The 23784-nt window shown below is 51.3% G+C and overlaps 1 protein-coding gene across 1 annotated transcript in view; it reads left to right on the top strand.

Annotated features, from left to right (window-relative positions):
- STK36 (serine/threonine kinase 36) overlaps window positions 1-23784 on the top strand; it is a 65168-nt gene that overhangs the window by 27365 nt on the left and 14019 nt on the right. The window contains 5 exon segments of the mRNA XM_056852051.1: window positions 2585-2726; window positions 3799-3926; window positions 4411-4515; window positions 4692-4787; window positions 5287-5381. Coding sequence (XP_056708029.1) covers window positions 2585-2726; window positions 3799-3926; window positions 4411-4515; window positions 4692-4787; window positions 5287-5381 — 566 coding nt within the window.

The raw sequence follows: 23784 nt of genomic DNA, 5'->3' as shown, positions 1-23784 counted from the left end.
CTCGGACGAGTCAAAGGTTTCATTTGTAATCCTGGGTCCCGCTGGACCAGTCGAGGCGGGGGACCCACCTCGGGTGCGCGCGTGCAGCGCTGAGGGTGCGCTCCGACGGCTAGGTGCGCCGCTTCGGCGTCGAGGCTGGGCTTCCGGCGGGGTTTTCTCCGTTTCGACCACGGTCGGGCGAGGAGGGGTCGGTCGCCCAGGGCGAGACGGGCATTGCGAGGCGAAGTGTCCCTTGCCGCCGCAAACCAGGCGGACGCCGGTTTCGAAGCGTTTGCGGCGTTCGGCCATCGAGGGATCGCCGCCGCCCTGAGGTCGGGGGTCCCTGGTGCCGCCGGGTCTGTCTCCCCGAGGCTTGAGGTCGCGGCCGGTGCGTTGCTTGGACAGGGTCAGCAGTTGTTTCCGATTCTCGATGTCGGCAGCATGGCGCACCCAACCCTCCACGTCCGGGGGGTTACCTTGCATGAAGGCCCAGTGTTGTAGGTCCGGGTTCAATCCTTCCCTGAAGCACTGTACACGAGTGGCCTCGCTCCAATCCAAAATTCTGCTGGAGAGCGACTGAAACTCACTTGCATACTGCGCCACCGACTTAGTCCCTTGGCGCAGTTGCATCAGGGTAGCTTTGGCGCGCTCCCCCAGATTCGGGTCCTCGAACCGATTTCTGAGTGCTATCATGAATTCGTCCAGACTCCGCAGAACGGGGGAGTGAAGCTCATACTGTAACACCATCCAAGCGGCCGCCTCGCCTGAAGATCCCTGTGCTTTGCACGATAGGGACCGAGTGCTTTGCACCCCGGTGACCGCCTTGGTGGGTTTCCCCACACCCAGAACCACACCGTCCCAGCTACCCTCCGAATACTCCCAGTTTGCAGATGTATTCGATGTACGGGAATGTGATGAGCTACCCCCACACCGGGAAACTGACTGCGCCATTGAGATTGTAGGCGAGGGCAAGTTATCCAAGGGGAAAGTTTACCCCATGAGCCCCAATGAGAAGGCGGTATTGCGGGACTATTTGGACACAAACCTGGCGAGGGGCTTCATCCGCCCTTCGAATGCTCCGTACTCCGCCCCTGCTTTCTTTGTCAAGAAAAAGACAGGAGACTTGAGACTGTGTATTGACTTCCGTAGACTGAACGCTGTCACTCAGTCTAACGCTTACCCCCTCCCTCTCATTCCAGACCTTCTAGCACAATTGAAGGAGGGCCGAATCTTCACCAAATTGGATTTGGTGGAGGCCTATCACCGAGTCCGCATAAAGGAAGGGGACGAATCCAAGACGGCCTTTTCCAGTTGTTTTGGCATGTTTGAATATTTAGTGATGCCGTTCGGACTTTCCGGAGCTCCGAGTGTGTTCATGCAATTAATTAATGAAGTCTTACATGATTTGTTATTTCGGTTGTACCTTTAACGCATCCAATGCGGTGGCTATCTCGAACATTAGGGTTTGCATGGTATCCATGCGTTCCAGCAAACCCTGGCGTTCCTCCTGCCATCGCCTCTGCTCCTCGTCCATCTGGAGTAACGTCAGGACTTCCTTCCGCGCGGGGTCGTCTTCGAGTCCCGCGCTGGGGAATGCCATCCGGCGTGCTTTTGCCTCGGTCCGGGAGAGCGACCATCCCTTGGGGGCATCCAACCAGGAGTTAAAGGTGGTCTTGGGCCTCGTACCCCCACCGCTGGGCACCTTTCGCGTGGTGTCACCCTCCGGCGGGTTGGGATCAGGTAGCTCCGGGGCCGCAGGCTCCTTCGGTTTCTCGGGTGAAGAGGGTATCTCCTCGTCGTCTCGCATGACTGTCCGGTAGGGTACAGGCGCAGAACGAAGAGGCAATGACTTGCAACTTAATGTGAGAGTCCCCGACCAAGCTGGGCTAACTTCATAAAATCACTTGCTCAGACTAGATACAGAAACAAAGGATTTATTGAAGGCTTCAGATGGTACAAGGCAGACACGAGTTTAAAGTTGCAAGTGAGCTTACTATCAGAGTCACAGAATATATCTCCTACAGGGCACTAGGGTTCACACCTTTGTTATGGGAAACTACAGATAGATTGGTACCATACAGACATCAAACATTCCCCGAAGGATTGTTAGGGTTATCAGATCGTCAAGGCCGAATCTGGCCCGAGGGAGTATATGCAGAGAGCGCAGCAGGGGAGGGGAAGGAGCCACCTGGCATAGACGGATGTGGCGCCTGAACCCAGGAAAGCGTAGGAGAGTGTGAACTGCTTTTACGAGTTCAAAGAAAGCTGGTGTGAAGACGAGACAGAGAGGAGTCAGAGATACATGGCCCTTACAACTAGGACATTGGAGAGCCACATATATATATGGGGAACTGGGAGAGGATGGAAGTCCTTTAAATTTCTTGCTGCAACATTGGTTTTCCAGCCCTTATATTATTTTCATTGCTCATTTCCTTTATTTCTCTAGCATTCTTTTCAAAAGTGATTATCAGAGCTGCCTAGAGCAATTGAGCACAGGGGTAAAGGCCAGTTCCTTACTCCTCCTCATTGGTTCTTTGTTAATCAAACCACTTGTTCCCTGTCCTACCCCATCTGCATTTTAACATGGTATCTCCTACCCTCATAGTGCTTTACTTGTTTGTGTGAAAGCATGGATGTTGCCTGCCCTTCTGTCTCCATCCCCTTCTACACCAGCTTGTTTGAGGATCATCGGCTTCTGCTGGATGCCTTGTGCCATGGTGCCAGCTGTGAACAACCAGCCCTAAAAGGTAATAAATGCTGTAGAGGAACTTCATGTTTTAGGGTTGTGCAAAATGGCCACACCTTCAAGAACCTCAAATGTGTATTTTTCCATGTTTCTTTGTGGCTGTTAGCAGCCGCTGTGTCCTGTCTCTCTGCTGCTCCTTGCCTTTTCCAGTAGTCCTTAATTAGGTGACCCTTGTCCGTAAGGGGTCACACAGAGAATGGGAGAATCACAGCACCATACAGTCACTTTATTTTTATTTGCTTAAAAACATTTATATCACACTTTTATCTGTGCTTGAAGAGGAATGACAACCAGCTCCAGTGTGGTATAAGCCTCCCAAATTAGAAGATGTGTCTACTAGGGAATGTGAGATTCTTTACATAAGAAAGACCCTGGTGGATCAGACCAAAGCCCATTAAGTACAGCAGTCTGCTCACACAGTGGCCAAACCAGGTGCCTCTAGGAAGCCCCCAAACAAGACAACTGCAGCAGCACCATCCTGCCAGTGTGCCACAGCACCTAATATAATAGGCATGCTCCTCTAATACTAGAGAGAGCAGGTATGCAGCATGACTAGTATCTATTTTAACTAATAGCCATGAATACCCCTTCATGAACATGTCCACTCCCCTCTTAAAGCATTCCAAGTTGGCAGCCGTCACCACATCCTGGGGCAGGGAGTTCCGCAATTTAACTATGCGTTGTGTGAAAAAATACTTCCTTTTATCTGTTTTGAATCTGTCACCCTCCAGCTTCAGCAGATGACCCCGCTTTGTAGTATTATGGGAGAGGAAGAAAAAACTTCTCCCTGTCCTTTCTCTTCAAACCATGCATAATTTTATAGACCTCTATCATGTCTCCCCTTAGCCACCTTCTTTCCAAGCTAAACAGCCCTAAGAGTCTTAACCACTCCCTTTGTGGTTCCTTAGAAGCTGCAGTCCCAGCTGCCAACTTTGTTGAGTTAAAAAGCTGCCAACTTTGTACCATTCTCGCTGCCGTGGTGTATGTTCCTGTAATTGATACTTCTTTTCCACATCTGCTTCATATGTTAAATCTAACTTTTAAAAAATATACTCTCCTTCCACCTCCAACAGTGTCGCCAAAGGAGGCAAAGTTAGTGCAGGAACGGAATGAGTACCAGGCAGCGGCATTTGCAGCAGCCATGGCTGCATCCTGCGGCATCCCAGGAGGGCAGCATGCGTGTCATAAGGCCAAAAAGCAGGTGGGAGTTTTCTTGGCACTTATAGCCCTGCGCAACCAGCAGCTCAGCCCCCTCAAGTGGTGGCCGCTGGGAATGCGAGTGCTGGTCACAAGTGAGAGCACATATCTACTATTGGTCGTAGCACTGGGGACTATGAGGAGAGGCCTCTTGTAGCTATTGCCTGGTATTTTTCACCCTGCATTTGATCAGAGGCAACTTTGCCTATTCAGTCATGTCCTTGGTACACTTCAGATCTGAGCCCCCTGAGGTGTCAATGGATTTAAAGCACATAATTCAAAATTCAGTTGCTCTGTGCATGAAACTGCAAAGATTATCCAAATGTATTGCTGTAACAGACCTCCAGGATCAGCCCATGCAGTTGAGATTTTCAGGATACTGCTATAAGAGAAGACCCCTCTTCTCTCCCCTCCCCCCTCACAGCTAGACAGCTACAATTCTTTCAACTCTGGCAGTATTGAAAATCTGTGTGGGGCTTTCCTTGCAGATCTCCCAGCAAATAACCAAGAAGCTCACAGAGGAAGGTAACCAGTTGCTGCCCAAACTCTTTGCAAGTCTTGAGCACCCAGCCTTTTCTTTGACTAGCCTAAAGGTAACGTATTTGCCTGTTTCTTTTCATTTCTGTGTGGGTTGGAGAAGAAATGGCCAGGCCTCCTTACACTTTGATGTAACAGGCCTTATGCAGTCCAACCTTCCCTTCTGGCTGAGGAAGAGAGAAATAAGGCTTTGATGATTCCTTCTTCCTCTGTCCTCCTTCCCTCTGCCCAGCTCCTGTATGCCTGTTGCCACGTCAGTCAGGATCTGTGCTACCACGTTGCCACTCAAGAAGTGCTGAGTTACCTGATCAGTCATCTACAAGGCAAGGTGGGTGTTGTGTGGTGTAGTGGTGAGAGTGTTGGGCCAGGACTGGAGAGACCTGGCTTCAAATCCTTGCTTTCTATGAAGGGTACTGAGTAACCTTAGTAAACCAGTCATTTTCTCTCATCCTGGCTTACCTCACAGGATTGTTCTGAGGACAAAATGGAGGAGGGAAGAACCATGTATCCTTGGAGAAAGGGCAGGATAAAACTTCCACAAAATAAATAATTGTTGCTTGGAGAGTGTAGACAGGTCTCAGCCAGAATTCTTGCTCCTCAGTGTGGGCAGAGCTTGAGAATCAGATGTGGCATTGAGGAGACAAAAGTTGGGGAGCGAGAGAGCTGGCGCAAAGGAGTGGGTCTGGATTGAAAGAGGCACTGGCATAACCATGGTTTTGTAATGGAGTGAAGCATTTTGGGAGACACGTTGAGCAGCCTGCATTTGGCCTGCCTATGGGATGGAAAGGGGATGGCTCATGAGCACCATGTTCTTATCTCATTGGAAGGTCCCACTGGCTAAACAGGCACAAGTACAAGCAACCGAAGCCTCCCTGAGACTTCTCTCCCTGCTGGTTCTCCAGTTACAGAGTCTCCCTCCACAGTAAGTGTTGTATCTACCATTTATATTCTTTCCTGTAGGCTAGCAGATAATTTACTGTTAGTGTTGACTGGCAAGAAGGGGATGACCTCCAGTAAGCATCATCCATGCCAAGGGAGAATGATCTGTACATCTCTGGAGAGGTCCAAAAGGTTCCTACACATCTGCCTTTGTCACAAAACATGCTAGTTGTCCAGTGGGGACCATACCATCCTACTGTGTTTTGTCAATGGGTAATGTGCTGGGGAGAGCCAGCATGTGGTTAAGGTGTTGAATGAGGACCTGGGAAATCCAGGTTCAGATCCCCACTCATGCCATGGAAGCTTGCTGGGTGACCTTGGGCCGGTTATATACTCTCTCAGCCCTGACCCTGACTAGTATTTGGATGGGAGGCCTCCAAGGAATACCAGGGTCATGACATGGAGTCAGGCAATGGCAAACCGTCTCTTGCCTTGAAAACCCTATGGGGTCGCCATAAGTCAGCTGTGACTTGAAAGCAGAAAAAATGTGCTGATGAATTTAAAGGGAAGTCACATTCATCTGTGTGGCTTCTATGCAGTCCCACATTGGGACTGCACAGGCCAGCCACGGATAAGATTTGTCAGCTTGTAGCAAAATCGAGAATGAGAGTGCTCCCCCTCCCCTCGGGGGAGGAAGTCGGAAGTCCCACCCAACGGTCACATGACCCAGGGGGAGGGAGCCCTCTCCCCTCCAGTTCTCTTTCTGCCACCATGGAGAGAGAACGTGTCTGTAGCTTCTCTACTACAATGGAGTCTAAGAAGGCTCCCCTTTTCAAGCATTGTCATTCCTGTGCCACTAAAATGTCGAAGTCTGACTGCCACAAGGATTGCCTCCTGGGGGAAGGGCACATTCCTTCCACTTGCAAGAGTTGTGCTAAACTGTGAGCACTTGTCCCGTGGTAGTCCCACAAACAGCATCCAGAGACAGAGTCCAAAAGAGAGCTGATTTAATGGAAAACATACAGGTTTGCAGAGCTTACAGGTACATTGGCACGAATGGCAATTGGGAGCACGGGTATAAGGGAAAGTATTAGTCACAACAGGTCAAGGCGGCCCCCCTTCTACTGAGGAGTCGTTCCCACGGGAGATAGCACTGGAACAGGAATTCAGCAGTTAGCAAGGTTGGCCTTGAGAGGCACCTGGTAGAATCGAAACTAAAGCTGTCAGAGTCTGACAGGCTGCTTAGAGCTGTGGAAAGCAGGCCTGACATTCTGCCCTCCTTTAGCCCCCCCCCCCCCACCGGTCCAGGCTTGTCAGGGTAGGCAGTATGGAACTGGTGGACCAAACGGGGTGCAGACCCGTCCCGTACACGTACCCATTCATCGTGGGCGGGACCAAAATGTTTCCAACGGACCAGGTAGTGGAGGGACCCATGACGGACGTGAGAGTCCAAGATTTTTGCCACCTCAAGATGCTCCTCCCCCCCAACCATCACCGGCACATCAGGAAGTGGTTCAGGATGCCACTCGAGGGAAGGCATGTGTGGCTTTAGCAAACTGACATGAAAGACAGGATAGATTCTCCTGAGCGATTTTGGGAGTGAAAGTTCCACAGTGACTGGGTTGATGATACGAGCAATGGGGAAGGGACCCACATACTTGGCACTGAGTTTGTTACACGGGCGGTTGGACCATAGATTCCTGGTGGACAAATAAACCATGTCTCCCACTGCGTAGTCCTTGCCTGGTGAGCGATGTTTATCAGCTTGATCTTTGTATTTACGTTTAGCTCTCTCTAGATTATGTACCAGCCAAGGCCAGGTTGTTTGAATCGTGTGCACCCAGTCAGCAACACTTTCACCCCCCTCCACCCTGGAGACATCGGTATGGCTTATGGGACCAAAGTCTTGTCCATAAACGGCCCGAAAGGGGCTAAATCCGGTTGGCTGATGCACAGCATTATTGTACGCATATTCATCAAAGGGTAACAATTCAACCCAATCATCCTGATGATAGTTAACATAACAGCGCAAATAGCATTCCAATACAGCATTCACTCGTTCGGTTTGGCCATCGGTTTGGGGGTGGAAAGCACTTGAGAGACCTTGTTCCACCCCCACTAATTTTAAGAAAGCTTTCCAGAATTTAGCCACATAGTTACTTCCGCGGTCGCTGATCACCTTGCACGGAAAGGAATGTAGACGAAAGACATGTGACACAAACAGGCTGACCAGTTTCAGGGCGGATGGGACACCTGCGCAAGGGACGAGATGTACCTGTTTAGAGAACAGGTGCGTGATCACCCAAAGTACAGTCTTTCCCTCACTGAGGGGGAGGTCAGTCATAAAATCCATAGCAATAACCTCCCAAGGTCTAGTGGGGGTCTCTAACGGCTGCAGCAATCCGGGAGGTTTCCCTTGGGCCCTTTTTACCATAGCGCAGACTGGGCAACTGCGAATGAAGGAATCCACGTCAGTCTGCATACCCGCCCACCAAAACTGCCTCCGTAACAAGTGCAATGTTTTTAGAAATCCAAAGTGTCCCGCGGTCTTGGCTCCATGGACCAGCTGTAGGACTCCTTTTCGGAGCTCTTTGGGCACATACAGTCTTTGTACCATAAGCCTCTACGTTCAGTTAGAGCGGAGGGGAGGGTCTGCTTAGAGAGTTTGGCTTGGCACGTGGAACGAAGTGAGGCTAAAAAAGAGTCTGTGAGATCCAACCCATCTGGTGGTGTGGGCTCTGTGGTGGAGGGAGGGGACGTCCCTGAGGAGGGTTGGACATCTGGATTGTCCGAGTGACTGGGCGCCGACGGAGCTGGCGAAGGAGGCGAGGGAGGTAGCGCGGTCAGGCTGACCGGTGCGGTTGGGCTTGAAGTGTCCCCCCCTTGTGGGGGTTGCGGTGGGAGCCAGGTTTGCGCTCGGGTTTGGACTGCTAGAGTGGGTAGCAAACCCCTTTGAGCAGGAGTGAACAGGGACTCCGTGGGGCGTTCAACCTTGGTTGGATATTGGGGAAGTCTGGATAGAGCATCAGCCAGGACATTTTGTTTCCCCGGTACATGTTTCAATACGAACCGGAACTGAGCAAAGAAGTCCGCCCAGCGAACTTGTTTTGCGGACAGTTTCCGGGCTCCCATGAGCGCTTCCAGGTTTTTGTGATCGCTCCACACTTCAAAAGGGACTTTAGATCCCTTCAAAAATTGTCTCCGCACCGTAAGGGCATGGTGGACGGCGGCCGCTTCCTTTTCCCAGATCGGCCAGTTGAGCTGAGACTGCGCGAACTTCTTAGAGAAGTAAGCGCATGGATGCAGAAGACCATCCCTCCCCCGCTGTAAAAGTGCCCCCCCATTGCCACGTCTGAAGCGTCAATCTGAACTGTAAACATTTGATCAGGATCGGGATGCTTTAACACTGGTTCAGAGGTAAACAGTCGTTTGAGAGTATCAAAGGCAGTTTGGCACTGGGGGGTCCAATTGATTTTGGCTGAGGGTAATGTGGCGGCGGTGCCCTTCCCCTTAGTCTTAAGGAGATCCGTGATGGGAAGTGCGATTTGAGCGAAGTTGGGGATGAACCCCCTGTAGAAGTTAGCGAACCCAAGAAATTGCTGAACCTGCTTACGGGTAGAGAGTGGTTCCCAATTGGTTACTGACTGCACCTTATCAGGATCCATGGTAAGTCCGTGGTGCGAAATTATATAGCCCAGGAAGGTTAACTGTTTTTGGTGAAATTCACATTTAGACACCTTAGCATAGAGCTGATTGTCTCTGAGGCGTTGCAATACCTCTCTCACCAGGGCAACGTGTTCGTCCATAGTTTTAGAGTAAATAAGAATATCATCTAAATAAACCACCACGCCCCTATACAATAAGTCATGTAGGATCTCATTAATGAATTGCATGAAGACCCCCGGGGCCACTTTTAGTCTGAAAGGCATCACTAAGAACTTATACATGCCAAAGCAACTGGAAAAGGCAGTGAGAGGCACATCGCTCTCTCGAATCCTGATTCTGTAGTAGGCTTCTACCAAGTCAAGTTTTGTAAAAATGTGCCCTTCCTTTAATTGTCCCAAAAGATCCGAGATCAGAGGGATAGGATAGGCATTGGATTGGGTGACTGCATTGAGTTTTCGAAAGTCGATGCATAAGTGCAAGTCACCTGTTTTTTTGCGCACAAAGAAGGCAGAGGCCGAAGAAGGGGCGGTAGACGGCCGGATGAAGCCCCTCGCTAAATTCTTGTCCAAGAACTCACATAACATGGTACGTTCGGTAGCGCTCTTGGGGTAAATCTTACTTTTGGGCAGTTTTTCATTTCCCACCACTTCGATAGCATAGTCTGTCTGGCGGTGGGAGGGTAGTACATCACATTCCTGTACACCAAAATCGTCTGAAAAGTCTCGATATTTGACAGGTAAAGGAGAGGACGAGGGGGGGTCTGAGATTAAAGCCGAGGCCGATGGAGGTGCGACAGCTACCTCAAGACGGTGTTGATCGCAGTTAGGATCGGAGAATTTTATAGTTCCAACCCCCCAGTCAATACAAGGGCTGTGCCCTTTAAGCCAGTTGATTCCCAACACCACGTCGTATCTGATAGGGGCTATGGTAAAGTCAATTTGTTTTCAGTGGTGGCCGACGCCCATTGCCAACCCACGGGTGCGACGATCCACTGGACCGCCTTTAAAGTTGCTGCCATCCATCTGAGCGAACTGGATGGGAGCAGGCAGGGGCACTGACTTGGCTTTGAGCGCCTTGAAGGTGGTTTCGTTGATCAGGGAGCAGGCACACCCAGAGTCTATGAGTGCTTTAACTTGTAACTGGGGGCCTGTCAGGTCTGTGTCTCAGTTAGTTTCGTTTTCCCACCAAGTAGCCTTCAAGGTTTGTTTTGCTTTTGTGAACTCTTTGAAGCCGACAGTAACCCATGAGAATCACGGTGCCCTTGGGCTGTTCATAATCTGTAATCTCTTGAAGCTGTACCGTGCTGCTGAATGCTTTTTTCAATGCTTTTATATTATCAAGTGCAAGCCAATTTGCTCCATTGCTGTCTTAGTTTCTCTGTGCTCTGCTAACCTAGATGACCAGTAAAACCAGCTTCTTTGGACAATTTCGTCTCCTATTGTGGTTTGTGGTTCTTGTTAGGCCAAGTGCTCACATTAAGACAGCAATCCTCTTTCACCTGTCAGGCTGGAGCCCCGGAGGGTTCGCCTGCCACTCGGATAGGAGCTAGGGCAGTGCTCTCCGAGTGAACTACCCGTGGCTGGAGCCCCGTGTGTCTCGCCCCTGGCCCGGTGGATCTGATCCCCGGGTAGCGGGTTCCTGCTAGGAGCCCTGGAAGGCTTTCATCCGTGGTCCCTTCCGTTGGGAACGCCAACTGATGACCCTGAGCTCGTACAGGACGTCATAGCTGAGCTATATCGAACCGATGCAGAAGTCAACCGCTTGACTGGACTGGTCCGAGCTCAGTGGCGTTCCCTAGCCACAACGGTCCCCTGGACGTCTGACATTGCGGATACCAGCGCCTGCCAAGACCTCCAGACCCTCGATCGGTTGGTGGATGATGCTCGGTTGGCAGCTGAGGATTTACAACTGTTGACTAGCCTGTTGGCCGGACTCACTACTTGTGAAAAGCAACCGGTTTCGACCGCGTCCCGATCCGTTCGGTCGACATGGCGACCCCAATCGCACCGCCCCCCGAACTTTGCCAAACGGAGGCGAATGCGGTAGCCACACGGGTGGCTGCCCTCTTCCAGGGCCATATTGCGGCCACTATTTCAATGGTGGAACTCATGAAGCATCTCACCCCTGATTTTGGTGCAAATGCTGCAGCCTTGGCGGTACAGATCCAACCGCTGTTGGACCTGCAAGATCAGCGCGCAGAGCTCCTCTATGTGTTGGAACAAGAGGCCCTTCCACTCATTACCACGGCACTGACGGCCAAATTGGCAGCCGACCAGGCCCTGGCTGAGCGCAGGAAAGCGGAGGAACAAATGCGGGCGACGGCTGAAGCCGAGGCAAAACCTCGGGCAAAGCAGGAGGAGAGGGAGCGCTTAGCCCTTGAACGCGCGCGGACCTGCGCGCGCCCTCGACAGCCAGGGGGCTATGAATTACCTCCGTTCTCACCGTCTTTCGTCCCGTCCCACAGCGTTCAACTGTCCCGCAGGTTGGCGGGGGATTTGCCCGAGAGACCAGGCAACTCCGACGATGAGGACTTATATATTGGAGAATCTCTCTGGGCCGCTAATCTACGGACCAGCCAGTCTCGCCGAACTGGCGGCGCGGATGACCAAGTGTTTTTGCTACGTAACCAAATACGGATCTTTTGGAACAGGTAGCATGCTTACAAGATCAACTGACCTTAGTACTCAGACAATGACCAGTTGCAACGGGCTCAAACTGTGCCCGTTACTCCCGCACCCATGATACCGCAGTAGCCGCCGCAACAACCAGCTGCCCCTGTGGTTCCTCCTGGCGCGGTCTCCGTCGCGCCTGATGGAGGACCTGTAATTCCAGCCGGAGGCCCCGCAGCCCCTGGAGGGGGTCCTGTCGCACCTGGTGGGGGACCCGTAGTCCCGGGCGGAGGTCCAGCAGCTCCTGGCCCCGCAGCGCCCGGGGGAGTGCCTGTTGCACCTGCCTTACCGGGAATTCCAGCCCCTGGATACCCGCCTGTGCCCCCAATGCCATGGAGACCGCCAAAACTGAAAGTTACTTACGACGGCTCTGTTGAAACCTTGCCCCATTTTTTGCACCATGTGGATAGTTACATGAGGGAGCAAAGACAATTCTTCCCAACTGAAGATAGCCGCGTCCGTTTTGTTGCCTCTCTGTTAACAGACAAGGCGGCCGACTGGATGATTCTAAAGTTTGATACACGGTCCCGCTCCATTCGTTCCCTCAACAACTTTATGTTCGCCTTGCGACGACGCTTCGAAGATCCCTTCATGGGAGAGAGAGCCAAAGCGGAACTTTTACAACTCAGGCAAGGCTCCTCTACAGTTAGGGAGTTTGCAGATGAGTTCCAACGACTAGCGAGTAAGGTAGTGGACTGGCCTGAACCTACCCTTATCCATTACTTTCGTGAGGCATTGCACCCAGACATTTTGAACTGGTCTTATATGCGAGGCGACCCCGATACCCTTTAGGATTGGATTTTACTGGCTGAGGAAGTTGAAAGCCACTGGCGATTTGTTTCGCTAGTTCGAAATAGAGCTAAGGAGAAGGGTGGACAAAATCCGCCCACCAAATCTTCGACTCCCAACCCGCAGAGACCAACCCGGCTCCCTCTGGATCGTGAATCTCGTTTCCAGAGAGGGGCTTGTCTCGTTTGCGGGGGAATGGGTCACTTTGCAGCGGCTTGCCCTCAACGCCCAGAAACCACTTGTCCAAATTTACCGCCTCGAGCTCGAGGACGACCTCAACGCAGAGGCACCGCGGTTGCCCACAGCGCAGCGCCGGGACGACCCACACCCTCTGCACTTCACGTCGGAGAATCATCTAACCTTCCTACACCAATCGACCCCGTAGGGTCCCGGATTACAAGTGCCCAGTGGGGGACAGCTCTCCTTCATCCGACGAGGATAATCAATGGAATTCCCCAGCTCTGAACCTGGAATCCCCTCTTGATCTGTCAAAAAACGAATACGGTCTGTGGTTGGAGCTTCCCCACAGACCCCTGCAGAATCTCCTGCTAAACCCAAGGTTCCTATAATGGTGAGTGAAGTCGAAAACACTGTTTATGTGGACGTAGTGTTACAACACTATAAGAAAGGTCCCCAATTGCATGTCAAGGCACTTATAGACTCTGGCTGTGGGCGCACTTTAATCAATGAGGCCACGTTTGCAGCCCTAAAAGTCAAGTCCGAGGACCTACCAGCTCCCGTCCAATTTGTCCAAATGGACGGTAGCCATTTGAAAGGGGGGCCAGTAGACCGTCGCACACAGGGGGTGGCAATGGCTATCGGTTCCCATTGGGAGCAAATCGACTTTACCATAGCTCCCATCCGATACTAAGTTGTTTTGGGGATTAATTGGCTTAATGGTCATAGTCCCTATATAGACTGGGAGGCTGACACAATTACATTTACCAATCCTAAATGCGAACAGCACCGACGTGAAGTCGCGGTTGTCTCTCCACCCGCTCCAGCCTTAACATCCGATACCTCAGGACCATTGCCGACACCATTACCCAAGGTATACCGAGACTTTGAAGATGTTTTTAATATGAAAGAATGCGATGCCTTGCCCCCCCACCGTACCACAGGCTATGCAATTGAAGTAGTAAAAGACTGCACACTGACTAAAAGTAAGATTTACCCCATGAGCGTTTCCGAACGTACTGTGTTACGAGACTTTTTGGATAAAAATCTTGCACGAGGGTTCATTCGGCCGTCGAACGCCCCCAACTCAGCCCCGGCTTTCTTTGTCCGTAAGAAGGAGGGTGATGCGTTTATGCATTGACTTCCGCAAGCTCAACGCAGTCACCCAAACCAACGCCTACCCCATACCGTTGATCTCAGACATTTTGGGACAATTACAAGAGGGGCGCATTCTCACCAAATTAGACTTGGTTGAAGCTTATTACCGGGTCCAGATTCGTGAGGGGGACGAACCCCTCACAGCCTTCTCTAGCTGTTTCGGGATGTATGAATTTCTTGTGATGCCTTTCAGGTTGAAAGGGGCCCCGGGGGTCTTCATGCAACTCATTAACGAAATCCTCCATGATTTACTATACCGCGGCGTGGTGGTTTATCTTGATGACATCCTCATTTATTCTAAATCCATGGATGAGCACGTTGCTCTGGTCAGGGAAGTGCTGCAACGTCTACGTGATCACCAGCTCTATGCAAAGCTGTCTAAGTGCGAATTCCACCAGGAAAAAGTAACTTTCTTGGGATACGTAGTCTCCCATCGAGGCCTCAGCATGGACCCTGCTAAAGTTCAATCGGTACTTGACTGGACTCCTCCCACCACCCATAAACAAGTGCAACAGTTTCTGGGCTTTGCTAATTTCTACCGCTGTTTCATTCCCAACTTTGCTCAAGTGGCGTTGCCAATCACCGATCTTCTGAAAACTAAAGGTAAAGGGGTCTCTGCTACGTTGCCTACTGCCAAAATACATTGGACTGATCAATGTCAATCTGCTTTTGTAACCCTCAAGCAGCTTTTCACTTCTGAACCTGTGCTACAGCATCCTGACCCAAACCAAATGTTTATTGTGCAAGTCAATGCGTCCGATGTAACCATGGGGGGGGGCTCTTCTCCAAAGAGGACCAGAGGGTCTTCTTCACTGTGCTTATTTTTCAAAAACATTTGCGCACGCCCAACTGAGCTGGCCCATTTGGGAGAAGGAGGCATCAGCCGTCCATCATGCTCTTACTTTGTGGAGGCAATTTTTGGAGGGGTCCGGGGTCCCCTTTGAAGTCTGGACTGATCACAAAAATCTAGCTGCCCTCACGGGGACCCATAAATTGTCAGCGAAACAGCAGCGTTGGGCGGACTTCTTTGCTCAATTCCGATTTGTTCTTAATCATGTGCCCGGGAAGCAAAACGTGCTTGCTGATGCTCTTTCCAGGTTACCCCAATACCCGGTAAAAATAGATCGTCCTACGGACTCTTTGTTCACCCTGGCACACAGGGAGGCTCTACCCGTGCTAGCCATACAGACTCGGTCCCAAACTCTACCCCTGTCCCGGTCCCAAATGAGCCGGCTCCCTCACCAAACCCACCCGCGCCACCTGTCACCGGCGCCCCGCAGCAACCAGTTCCCCCCCCCCCCGCTCTGTCGCCATCGCCAACGGCTCCTGATTCACCCTCCTCTGCAGGGGGGGAGTGATCCTGTCCAATTCCTTCCAGGACTCCCTTCGTACTCAGTGCTTGGCCGAGCGCACTGCTCAAACTCTACCCCAAGGCTTGCTTGAGCAAGGTGGTTGTTGGTACAAAGACTCGAAATTGTACGTGCCTAAAGTACTCCGGAGAGAAGTCCTGCAATTGGCCCATGGAGCTAAAACTGCAGGGCACTTTGGTTTCCTGAAAACCCTTCACTTGTTGCGCAGACAGTTTTGGTGGGTGGGCATGCGTTCGGATGTGGATTCCTTCATTCGCAGCTGTCCTATTTGTGCCACTGTCAAGCGGTCCCAAGGCAAGCCCCCGGGACTGCTACAACCACTAGAGATTCCCAGCAGACCCTGGGAAGTGATTGCCATGGATTTCATGACCAATCTCCCATTGAGTGAGGGGAAAACTGTACTGTGGGTTGTTACTGATTTATTTTCCAAACAGGTACATTTGGTTCCGTGTGTGGGTATCCCCTCCGCCCCCAAGTTGGCCTGCCTTTTTGTGTCACGTGTTTTCTGTCTGCACTCCTTCCCGCGTAAGATAATTTGCGACCGCGGAAGTAGCTACGTGGCTAAGTTTTGGAAAGCTTTTCTCAAGTTAGTGGGGGTGGAGCAGGGTTTATCTAGCGCTTATCACCCCCAAACAGATGGGCAAACTGAACGGGTCAATGCTGTATTGGAGTGTTATTTACATTGTTATGTCAATTACCATCAAGATGATTGGATTGAGCTGTTGCCCTTTGCAGAATATGCTTACAATAATGCTGTACATCAATCTACAGGTTTTAGCCCTTTATACGCTGTGTATGGTCAGGATTTTGGTCCTATTGCTCGTGCAAATGTAACCGAGGGGGAGGGAGATTCCAATGTAGCCTCTTGGACTCATACTCTCCGCACCACCTGGCCCTGGCTGGTGAAAAATCTGGACAGAGCTAAACGCAAATATAAAGCTCAGGCAGATAAGCATCGCTCACCCAGCAAAGACTTTCAGATTGGTGACTTAGTGTACCTTTCCACCAAGAACCTGCGGTCCACCCGCCCTTGCCATAAGCTCAGCGCCAAGTACGTGGGACCATATCCCGTTGCCCGGATAATTAACCCCGTCACTGTGGAACTGACTCTCCCTAAAACCTTGAGATGTATCCACCCTGTCTTTCATGTCAGCCCCCTCAAGCCTCATGTCGCTTCCTCGGAATGGCACCCAGAACTGCCTCCTGAGCAGCCTGTGATGGGGGGGGGGAGGAGCATTTTGAAGTGTCAAAGATTCTGGACTCCTGTGTACGTCATGGTTCCCTACAATATCTGGTTCGATGGAAACACTTCCCCCCGCCTACGATGAATGGGTGCATGCCCGGGATGTCTCCGCCCCACACTTAGTGCACGCCTTCCACACCGCCTACCCCGACAAACCATCCCCCTCGCAAAATGGGAGGGGGCCTTCAGGGGAGCAGAATGTCAGGTCTGTGTCTCAGTTAGTTTTGTTTTCCCACCAAGTAGCCTTCAAGGTTTGTTTTGCTTTTGTGAACTCTTTGAAGCCAACAGTAACCCGTGAGAATCACGGTGCCCTTGGGCTGTTTGTAATCTGTAATCTCTTGAAGCTGTACCGTGCTGCTGAATGCTTTTTTCAATGCTTTTATATTATCAAGTGCAAGCCAATTTGCTCCATTGCTGTCTTAGTTTCTCTGTGCTCTGCTAACCTAGATGACCAGTAAAACCAGCTTCTTTGGACAATTTCATCTCCTGTTGTGATTTGTGGTTCTTGTTCGGCCAAGTGCTCACAACGCCCCTTTATGGCGTTGTAACACTACATCTACATACACAGTCTCTTCGACCTCACTCACCTTCACCGGAGCGTTGGGTTTTTTCAGGAATAGATGCGAGGGTCTGCGGTGTCGCTCCACTCACCGCTGGCCCTGCCCATTTTTTGAAAGATCCAGAGGAGATTCGAGATTCAAAGCAGGGGGGTCCCAGTCTCGGTCCTCATCCGAAGATGGCGAGTTGTCCCCCAGTGGGGCACTTGTAATCCGGAACCCCGATGGGTTCGCTGGTGCAGGTTCGTGGGGTGAATCTCCGACGTGGAGAGCTGATGGTGCAGTCCGTCCGGGAGCAGCGCTACGGTTGGCTGCGGTGCCTCTGTGTTGAGGTCGCCCCCGATTCCGGGGTGGTCCTTCCTGCCGAGAAGGGATCACTCGGTCCGACCGAAGCGGGCAGGCGGCTGCGAAATGGCCTATGGTTCCGCAAAGGAGACAAGTTCCCCTCTGAAACCGCGACGTGCGGTCCTGCGAGGGTAGAGCCGGTCTCTGTGGTGTAGGCACTGCGGCTTTGGTCGGGGGCTTTTGGTTGCCCCCTTCACTGGCTCAGCGGCGGGCTAGCGAAATGAACTGGCCACGACTCTCCACTTCTTCGGCCAATAAAATCCATTCTTCAAGAGTGTCTGGGTCTCGTTGCATATAAGCCCAGTTTAATATCTCAGGATGTAAGGCTTCCCGGAAATAATGTATTCGGGTAGCCTCAGTCCAGTCTACTATTTTACTGGCGAGCCTTTGGAATTCATCTTCGAATTCCCGCACTGCGGTAGAGCCTTGTCGAAGTTGCAGGAGGGCTGCCTTGGCCTTTTCTCCCAGGAAAGGGTCCTCAAAACGGTGCCGTAATGCTCGCATGAACTCGTTGAGTGAGCGTATGGATCGGGCCCGAGTGTCAAACTGGAGGACCATCCAGTCAGCTGCTTTTCCCATCAAGAGGGAGGCAGCGAAGCACACTGTTCCCTGTTCCCGCATATAGCTGTCCACCTGATGTAGGAAACGGGAGGGCATCAACTGAGCCATCGTAGGTCACTCTCAACCGAGGTTGTTTCCACTGTATGGGAAGGTGAGCTGGCGGTTGCCCTGGAAGGGGCAAAACTGGCGCTCCTGGGGCCGGCACAACTGGCACTCCTGGGGCTGGTACAACTGGCGCTCCAGGGGGCGGCAAAACCGGTGCTCCGGGAGCCGGCTGTGGTGGGAGTCTCAGGGGGGGGGGAGAAGTGGTGCTCTCAGTGGAGGAAACTGTGGTCGTGGAGCCGGCAGAGTCGGGTGAGTTGGCACCGGTTGAACTGGGGTGGTCAGAGCTTGTTGTAACCGTTTATTGTCCCGAAGCAATTGTTCCATTTGGTCCTGCAGATGGGCCACACGATCATTTAAGTCCCGGTTTTGGTCCCGCAAGAGACGCATTTCGTTTCCAGCTCCCCCCGTGCATCGGGACTGGCTGACCCGGAGATCAGTAGCCCAGTGGGATTCCTCACCAAACAGGTCTTCCTCATCCGAGAAGTCTGGCTCAGTGAAGCGACTTGCACTCCAACGTGCGCACTGCGTGTCGTGAGATGGACCAAAACGCGGAGAAAATGAGGGGATAAATCCAAAGTTGGTGCTGTCTTTGGGATGCATGTCCGTGAACATGCGGGCTCGAACGGCTGCCAAACGTTGCTCCTCTTCTTGCGCAGTCCGCGCCCGAGCCGCCGCATCCACAGCCTGCAACTGTTCCTCGGCCTTCTGTCAGTCTGCGAGCACTTGGTCGGCCTCGAGCTTGGCGGCAATTGCCGTAGTGACGATCGGGAGAGCTTCGTTCTCCAAAAGCATGAGTTCAATGTTATCGAATCTGTTAGGTCCAATAACGGTTGAACCCGAACTGCCAGAGCAGCAGCGTCTGCTCCAAACTCAGGGGCTAAAAGCTTCATGAGGTCAGCCACCATGGCTGTAGTCGAGGTCAGTCCCATAAACAGGCTGTTCGGGCCGTTACATCCAGTGCTTCCTTCAAGCACAAGTTGGGGTCTGGAGCGGTTGGGGCTGGAGTCTCCTTCGCCCGTGACCCCGCCATGGATCAGGGTGGAACGGGGCGGATTGGGGCCGCTACCGGTTCTGGTTGTTCTTCATGTATAGTTAACCCCGCTAGCAAACAGATCAAAGTTACTAAATCCTCTTGCGCCAGTCGAACTTCCTCCACCAAGCCATCCAGTACGCTGAGTTCGTGGTGGGCACTTCGGTCTGCATCGGGGTCCGTCCAGGGGGTCGTGTCAGCTAGACGACGCCACTGAGGTCAAAGGAGTACAATCAGGCAATTCATCTCAGCATCCGTTCGCAGCGCCTCAGCAAGGATGTCATCTAGCAAAGAAGGGTCGTTGGGGTACTCGTCCGACGGTTCCAACGGAGGGGACCAAGTTTCAGGACCCTCCAGGGTTTCGGTCAGAAACCCTCCACCTGGGGAGCGGCGCCTCTGCTCCCACCTCCCACGGATGACAAGGGTATCAAGAAATGGGAGTTTACCCTCAATTTCCTTTTCCATGGTAAACTGAATGTTTGAATGGATATTATTAAGATGGTTTATTAAGATGGTCATCCGTAAAACAAACTTTCAGTTAGGTCACAAGGTCTACCGGAAACCAACTCACACAGATCGCTACTTACACAAAAACTCCAACCACCACCCCCGACAGAAAAGAGGAATAATCAAAACATTAATGGACCATGCAAGACGGATCTGTGAACCACAGTGAACCACAGTTTAATCGTCTAAATCACGTACTGCTAGCAAACCGCTATTCCAAGAATGAAATCAGAAGGGCCATTAAACCAAACAAAAATCAGAAAACACAGGAAAAACAGTCTCCCATAGGAAAGGTATTCTTGCCATTTATTAAAGGAGTCACTGACAAGATGGAGAAATTTTTGAAAAAAATAACCTACAAACAGTGTTTAAACCCACCAAGAAAATACAACAAATGCTACGATCAGCAAAAGACAAAAGAGACCCCCTCACCTCTGCAGGAGTATATGGTATACCTTGCAGCTGTGGACAAGTTTATATCGGGACAACAAAACGCAGCATACAAACAAGGATAAAAGAACATGAAAGATACTTCAGACTGGGCCAACCTGAGAAATCAGCAGTGGCTGAACATGGACTGACACAAACAGGACACAGGGTCTTATTCCAAGACACTGAAAGACTGGACAATTCTACCAACTATTTTGTCAGATTGCACAGAGAAGCCATTGAAATTCATAAACATCAGCACAACTTTAACAGAAGAGAGTTGAAGAATGAATAAGGCTTGGCTTCCTGTCCTGAAAACCTCCAGACTAACAAAGACTACAGTCACCAATAGTCATGCAGATTAGTTTTGGATTTCACACATTAACAGATCACTTCAGGATACAATGGCTCCATATTAACATACCACACCCTCATTAGTACATTATCTTGATACTTATAGGACAATGGTTAGCACATTACCTTTGTTACTGTTTGCAGGACAATGATTCAGCTCAAACCCAACCCCTTTCTGACTATATATTACTCTTTCTACACACTTGACACTGAGAGACACTGTCCTTCAGTGTTACTCCTCTGAAGATGCCGGCCACAGCTGCTGGCGAAACGTCAGGAAAGAAAATACCAAGACCACGGTTACACAGCCCGGATAACCTACGAGAACTAATAAAGCATTGTTACTTTATTGAGTTTGAAGCCCTGCCTCCCTACCTCCTCCCTGCTCATACTGTCTCCAGCCTCCTGCCCAACTCTTACAGGAGGTCCAAGAACTCTTGGCAAAAGGGGCTGTTCGAGAGGTCCCCTCTGCTGATCGAGGTCATGGGTATTACTCCCGTTTCTTCCTGGTCAACAAAAAGGGGGGGAACGCCCCATCCTGGACCTGAGAGGAGTTAACAATTTCGTTAAAGTACGGACTTTTCGTATGCTGTCTCATCCAGAGGTCCTGCCCCTTCTGGAGCAGCATATGTGGTTCGTCGTTTTGGATTTACGCAACGCATACTTCCATATCACTATCCATAACGAATGCAGTTGTTATCTCCGTTTTTTATATAACAAAAAGCACTATGAGTACACCTTTCTGCCCTTCGGCCTTTCTACAACACCCCGCACCTTCACTAAATGCTTCTCTGCAGTGGATGCGCACCTAGTACTCAAGGGGTGCGTCATCTTTCCATACTTAGATGACTGGCTACTGGTCGGTGTCTCCAAACAGTCCCTCGCTAGTCAGGTGCAAGTTGTACTCTCCGTCCTAGCTGACCTGGGTCTTGTGGTCAACTTCAAGAAGTCGCGCTTAACCCCCTCCAAAACCATTGATTTTATTGGTGCACGCTTAGATTCAGTCGCTGCGAGAGCTTATCTTCCTGTCCAGAGGATTCGCTCCATCCAGAAGCTGGTTACCCAGTTTTCCAGAGAACGGTTCCAAACGGCCCACAAAATTCAAAAGCTCCTGGGCCTTATGGCCTCCACTACGGCTGTGGTGGCCTTTGCGCGGTTGCGGATGTGTCCATTACAAATGTGGTTCCTCAGAGCATTCTGCCTTAGCATTGGCCCCCAATATAAGCTCCTTTCTGTATCCAGAACAGTTATCGCTTCTCTGGGATGGTGGTCCTCCGAGACTAACCTTTCGGCAGGTGTTCCCTTTCAGTCCCCCACACTGCAGGTCCACTTGTTCACCGATGCCTCCCTTTCAGGTTGGGGTGCTCATTGTATGGCCCTTAGATCCCATGGTTTGTGGTCGGTCCAGGAATCTGCCTTGCACATTAACCTCCTGGAACTCCATGCCATTAAGCTTGCTCTCTGTTCCTTTGCAGGAATCCTCCAGGGCAGGCATGTTCAGGTCGCAACGGACAGCTCCACCACTCAGCACTACCTCAACAAACAGGGCGGCACAGGGTCCATTTTGCTTTGCAAAGAGGCCATCGCGGTCTGGGACTGGGCCATTTCACATGGCACCACTGTCACTGCCATTCACATTGCAGGCACAAGCAATACGCTCACAGACATGCTAAGCCGATGTCCAAACGACACTCACGAGTCCTGGTTCGCAACACTAATGTCCATGACCCAGGGGCAATGCAGGTTCCTCTCCGAGATATCTCCTCCCAAGTCTCCCGAGGTCAACCTGGCAGCTTGGAGAATTGTCATGTGAATTCCTGGTCAGATAGAGTGGCCCAGGTGCTCCTGCACTCCTTTAAAGCGTCTACCCAACGATCATATGATGCTAAGTGGGGAAGGTTTTCCTTGTGCGCTGCTGACAAAGCGTTGTCCCCAATTACCTGTCCCCTTTCGTCAGTTTGTGATTACCTGTTATGTCTTAAGAACTCTGGTTTGTCCAACTCCTCCTTCATTTGGCCGCCATTTCGGCCTCTCACGTTGAGCTAGACCAGGGGTCGGCAAACTCATTAGTCAAAAGAGCCAAATATCAACAGTACAACGATTGAGATTTCTTTTGAGAGCCAAATTTCTTAAACTTAAACTATATAGGTAGGTACACTGTTTATTAACTTAATAAACGTTAACTAAAGTTTTAAGTCTTAATTAAACTATAGGTACACTGAATAAAACTTGATATCATACTTAATAGTGATCTTATTTATTGATAAAAATTAAATTGTAAGTCCCTGCCATTTCCCCCTCCCCGTCCGGAGTCCTCGTCTGGAGGCCTGGTCTACCGCCATAAAAGCCTATTGGTAGACCTGGCCTCCGGCTGAGTCCCATTGGGAGGCCAGGTCTACCCATTGGCTTTCTTGGCAGTAGACCTGGCCTCCGGAGACCCATAGAAGCCAATTGGTAGACCTGGCCTCTGAAGGGGGACTTTCCCCTCCTCGGAGTCCAGGTCTACCGCCAAGAAAGCCAGTGGGTAGACATGGCCTCCCAATGGGACTCAGCCGGAGGCCAGGTCTACCAAAGGAAGCCTGCCCCACCCAACAGCTGATAGGTGGGCGGGGGGGGCAGGAACCGCCGATCCACTCAGCAATCGCGCGGCTAGAGGGGAGGCTTTAGCCTCCGAACCATTGAGGGCAAGGGAAAGGGGAACCTGGCCATTCTCCACGGTGTGGGGGGGGAGAGACAGCACGCCTGCTCGCCTGCTCTCTCACGCTCTCTCTCTCTCTCTCTCTCTCTCTCTCTCTCTCTCTCTCTCTCTCTCTCTCTCTCTCTCTCTCTCTCTCTCTCAGGCGCGCTGGCTCCGCAGCCCAGCTGCCGGCGCGAGAGCAGGGGCTCCGAACCAAGTTCGGAGAGCCGCACTCAACGGGCCAAAGAGCCGCAGTTTGCAGACCCCTGAGCTAGACTCTTTTTCTGTTTTTTCTCATCCACACTCCCAAGAAGTTTCTATGGGGGCTCGTCAACCTGTACCCCCCGGTGTCTCCACTTGTTCCACAGTGGCGCTTATCCCTGGTGTTGTCCCAACTCATGAAACACCCCTTTGAGCCTCTGGCAACATGTGAATTATCCTTACTGTCGTATAAGGCGGCCTTTCTGGTAGCTATCACCTCGGCCAGGAGGGTCAGCAACGTCGCAGCCCTCTGCCACTCCCATCCGTTCACTAAGTTCCTTGCGGACCGGGTGGTTTCGAAACCAAAGCTTTCTTTTTTGCCCAAGGTGGTTTCCTTTTTCCACCTTTCCCAAGATAGCGTGCTACCCGTGTTTTTTCCTAACCCATCTTCCTATGTTGAAAGGGCATTACATTCCCTAGATGTCCGTAGGGCCCTCCTTTTTTTACCTACAAAGCACCACAGGCTTTAGGGTAGATGATAAACTTTTCATTTGTTTTGGTGGACACCACAAGGGTCATAGGGCATCCCCGCAGACCCTGTCAAGGTG

The sequence above is a fragment of the Euleptes europaea genome, chromosome 6 (genome assembly GCF_029931775.1).
Source record: "Euleptes europaea isolate rEulEur1 chromosome 6, rEulEur1.hap1, whole genome shotgun sequence".
Lineage (NCBI taxonomy): Eukaryota > Metazoa > Chordata > Lepidosauria > Squamata > Sphaerodactylidae > Euleptes > Euleptes europaea.
Note: the sequence above shows the minus strand (reverse complement) of the source record. Positions and strands in the feature narration are given on the sequence as shown.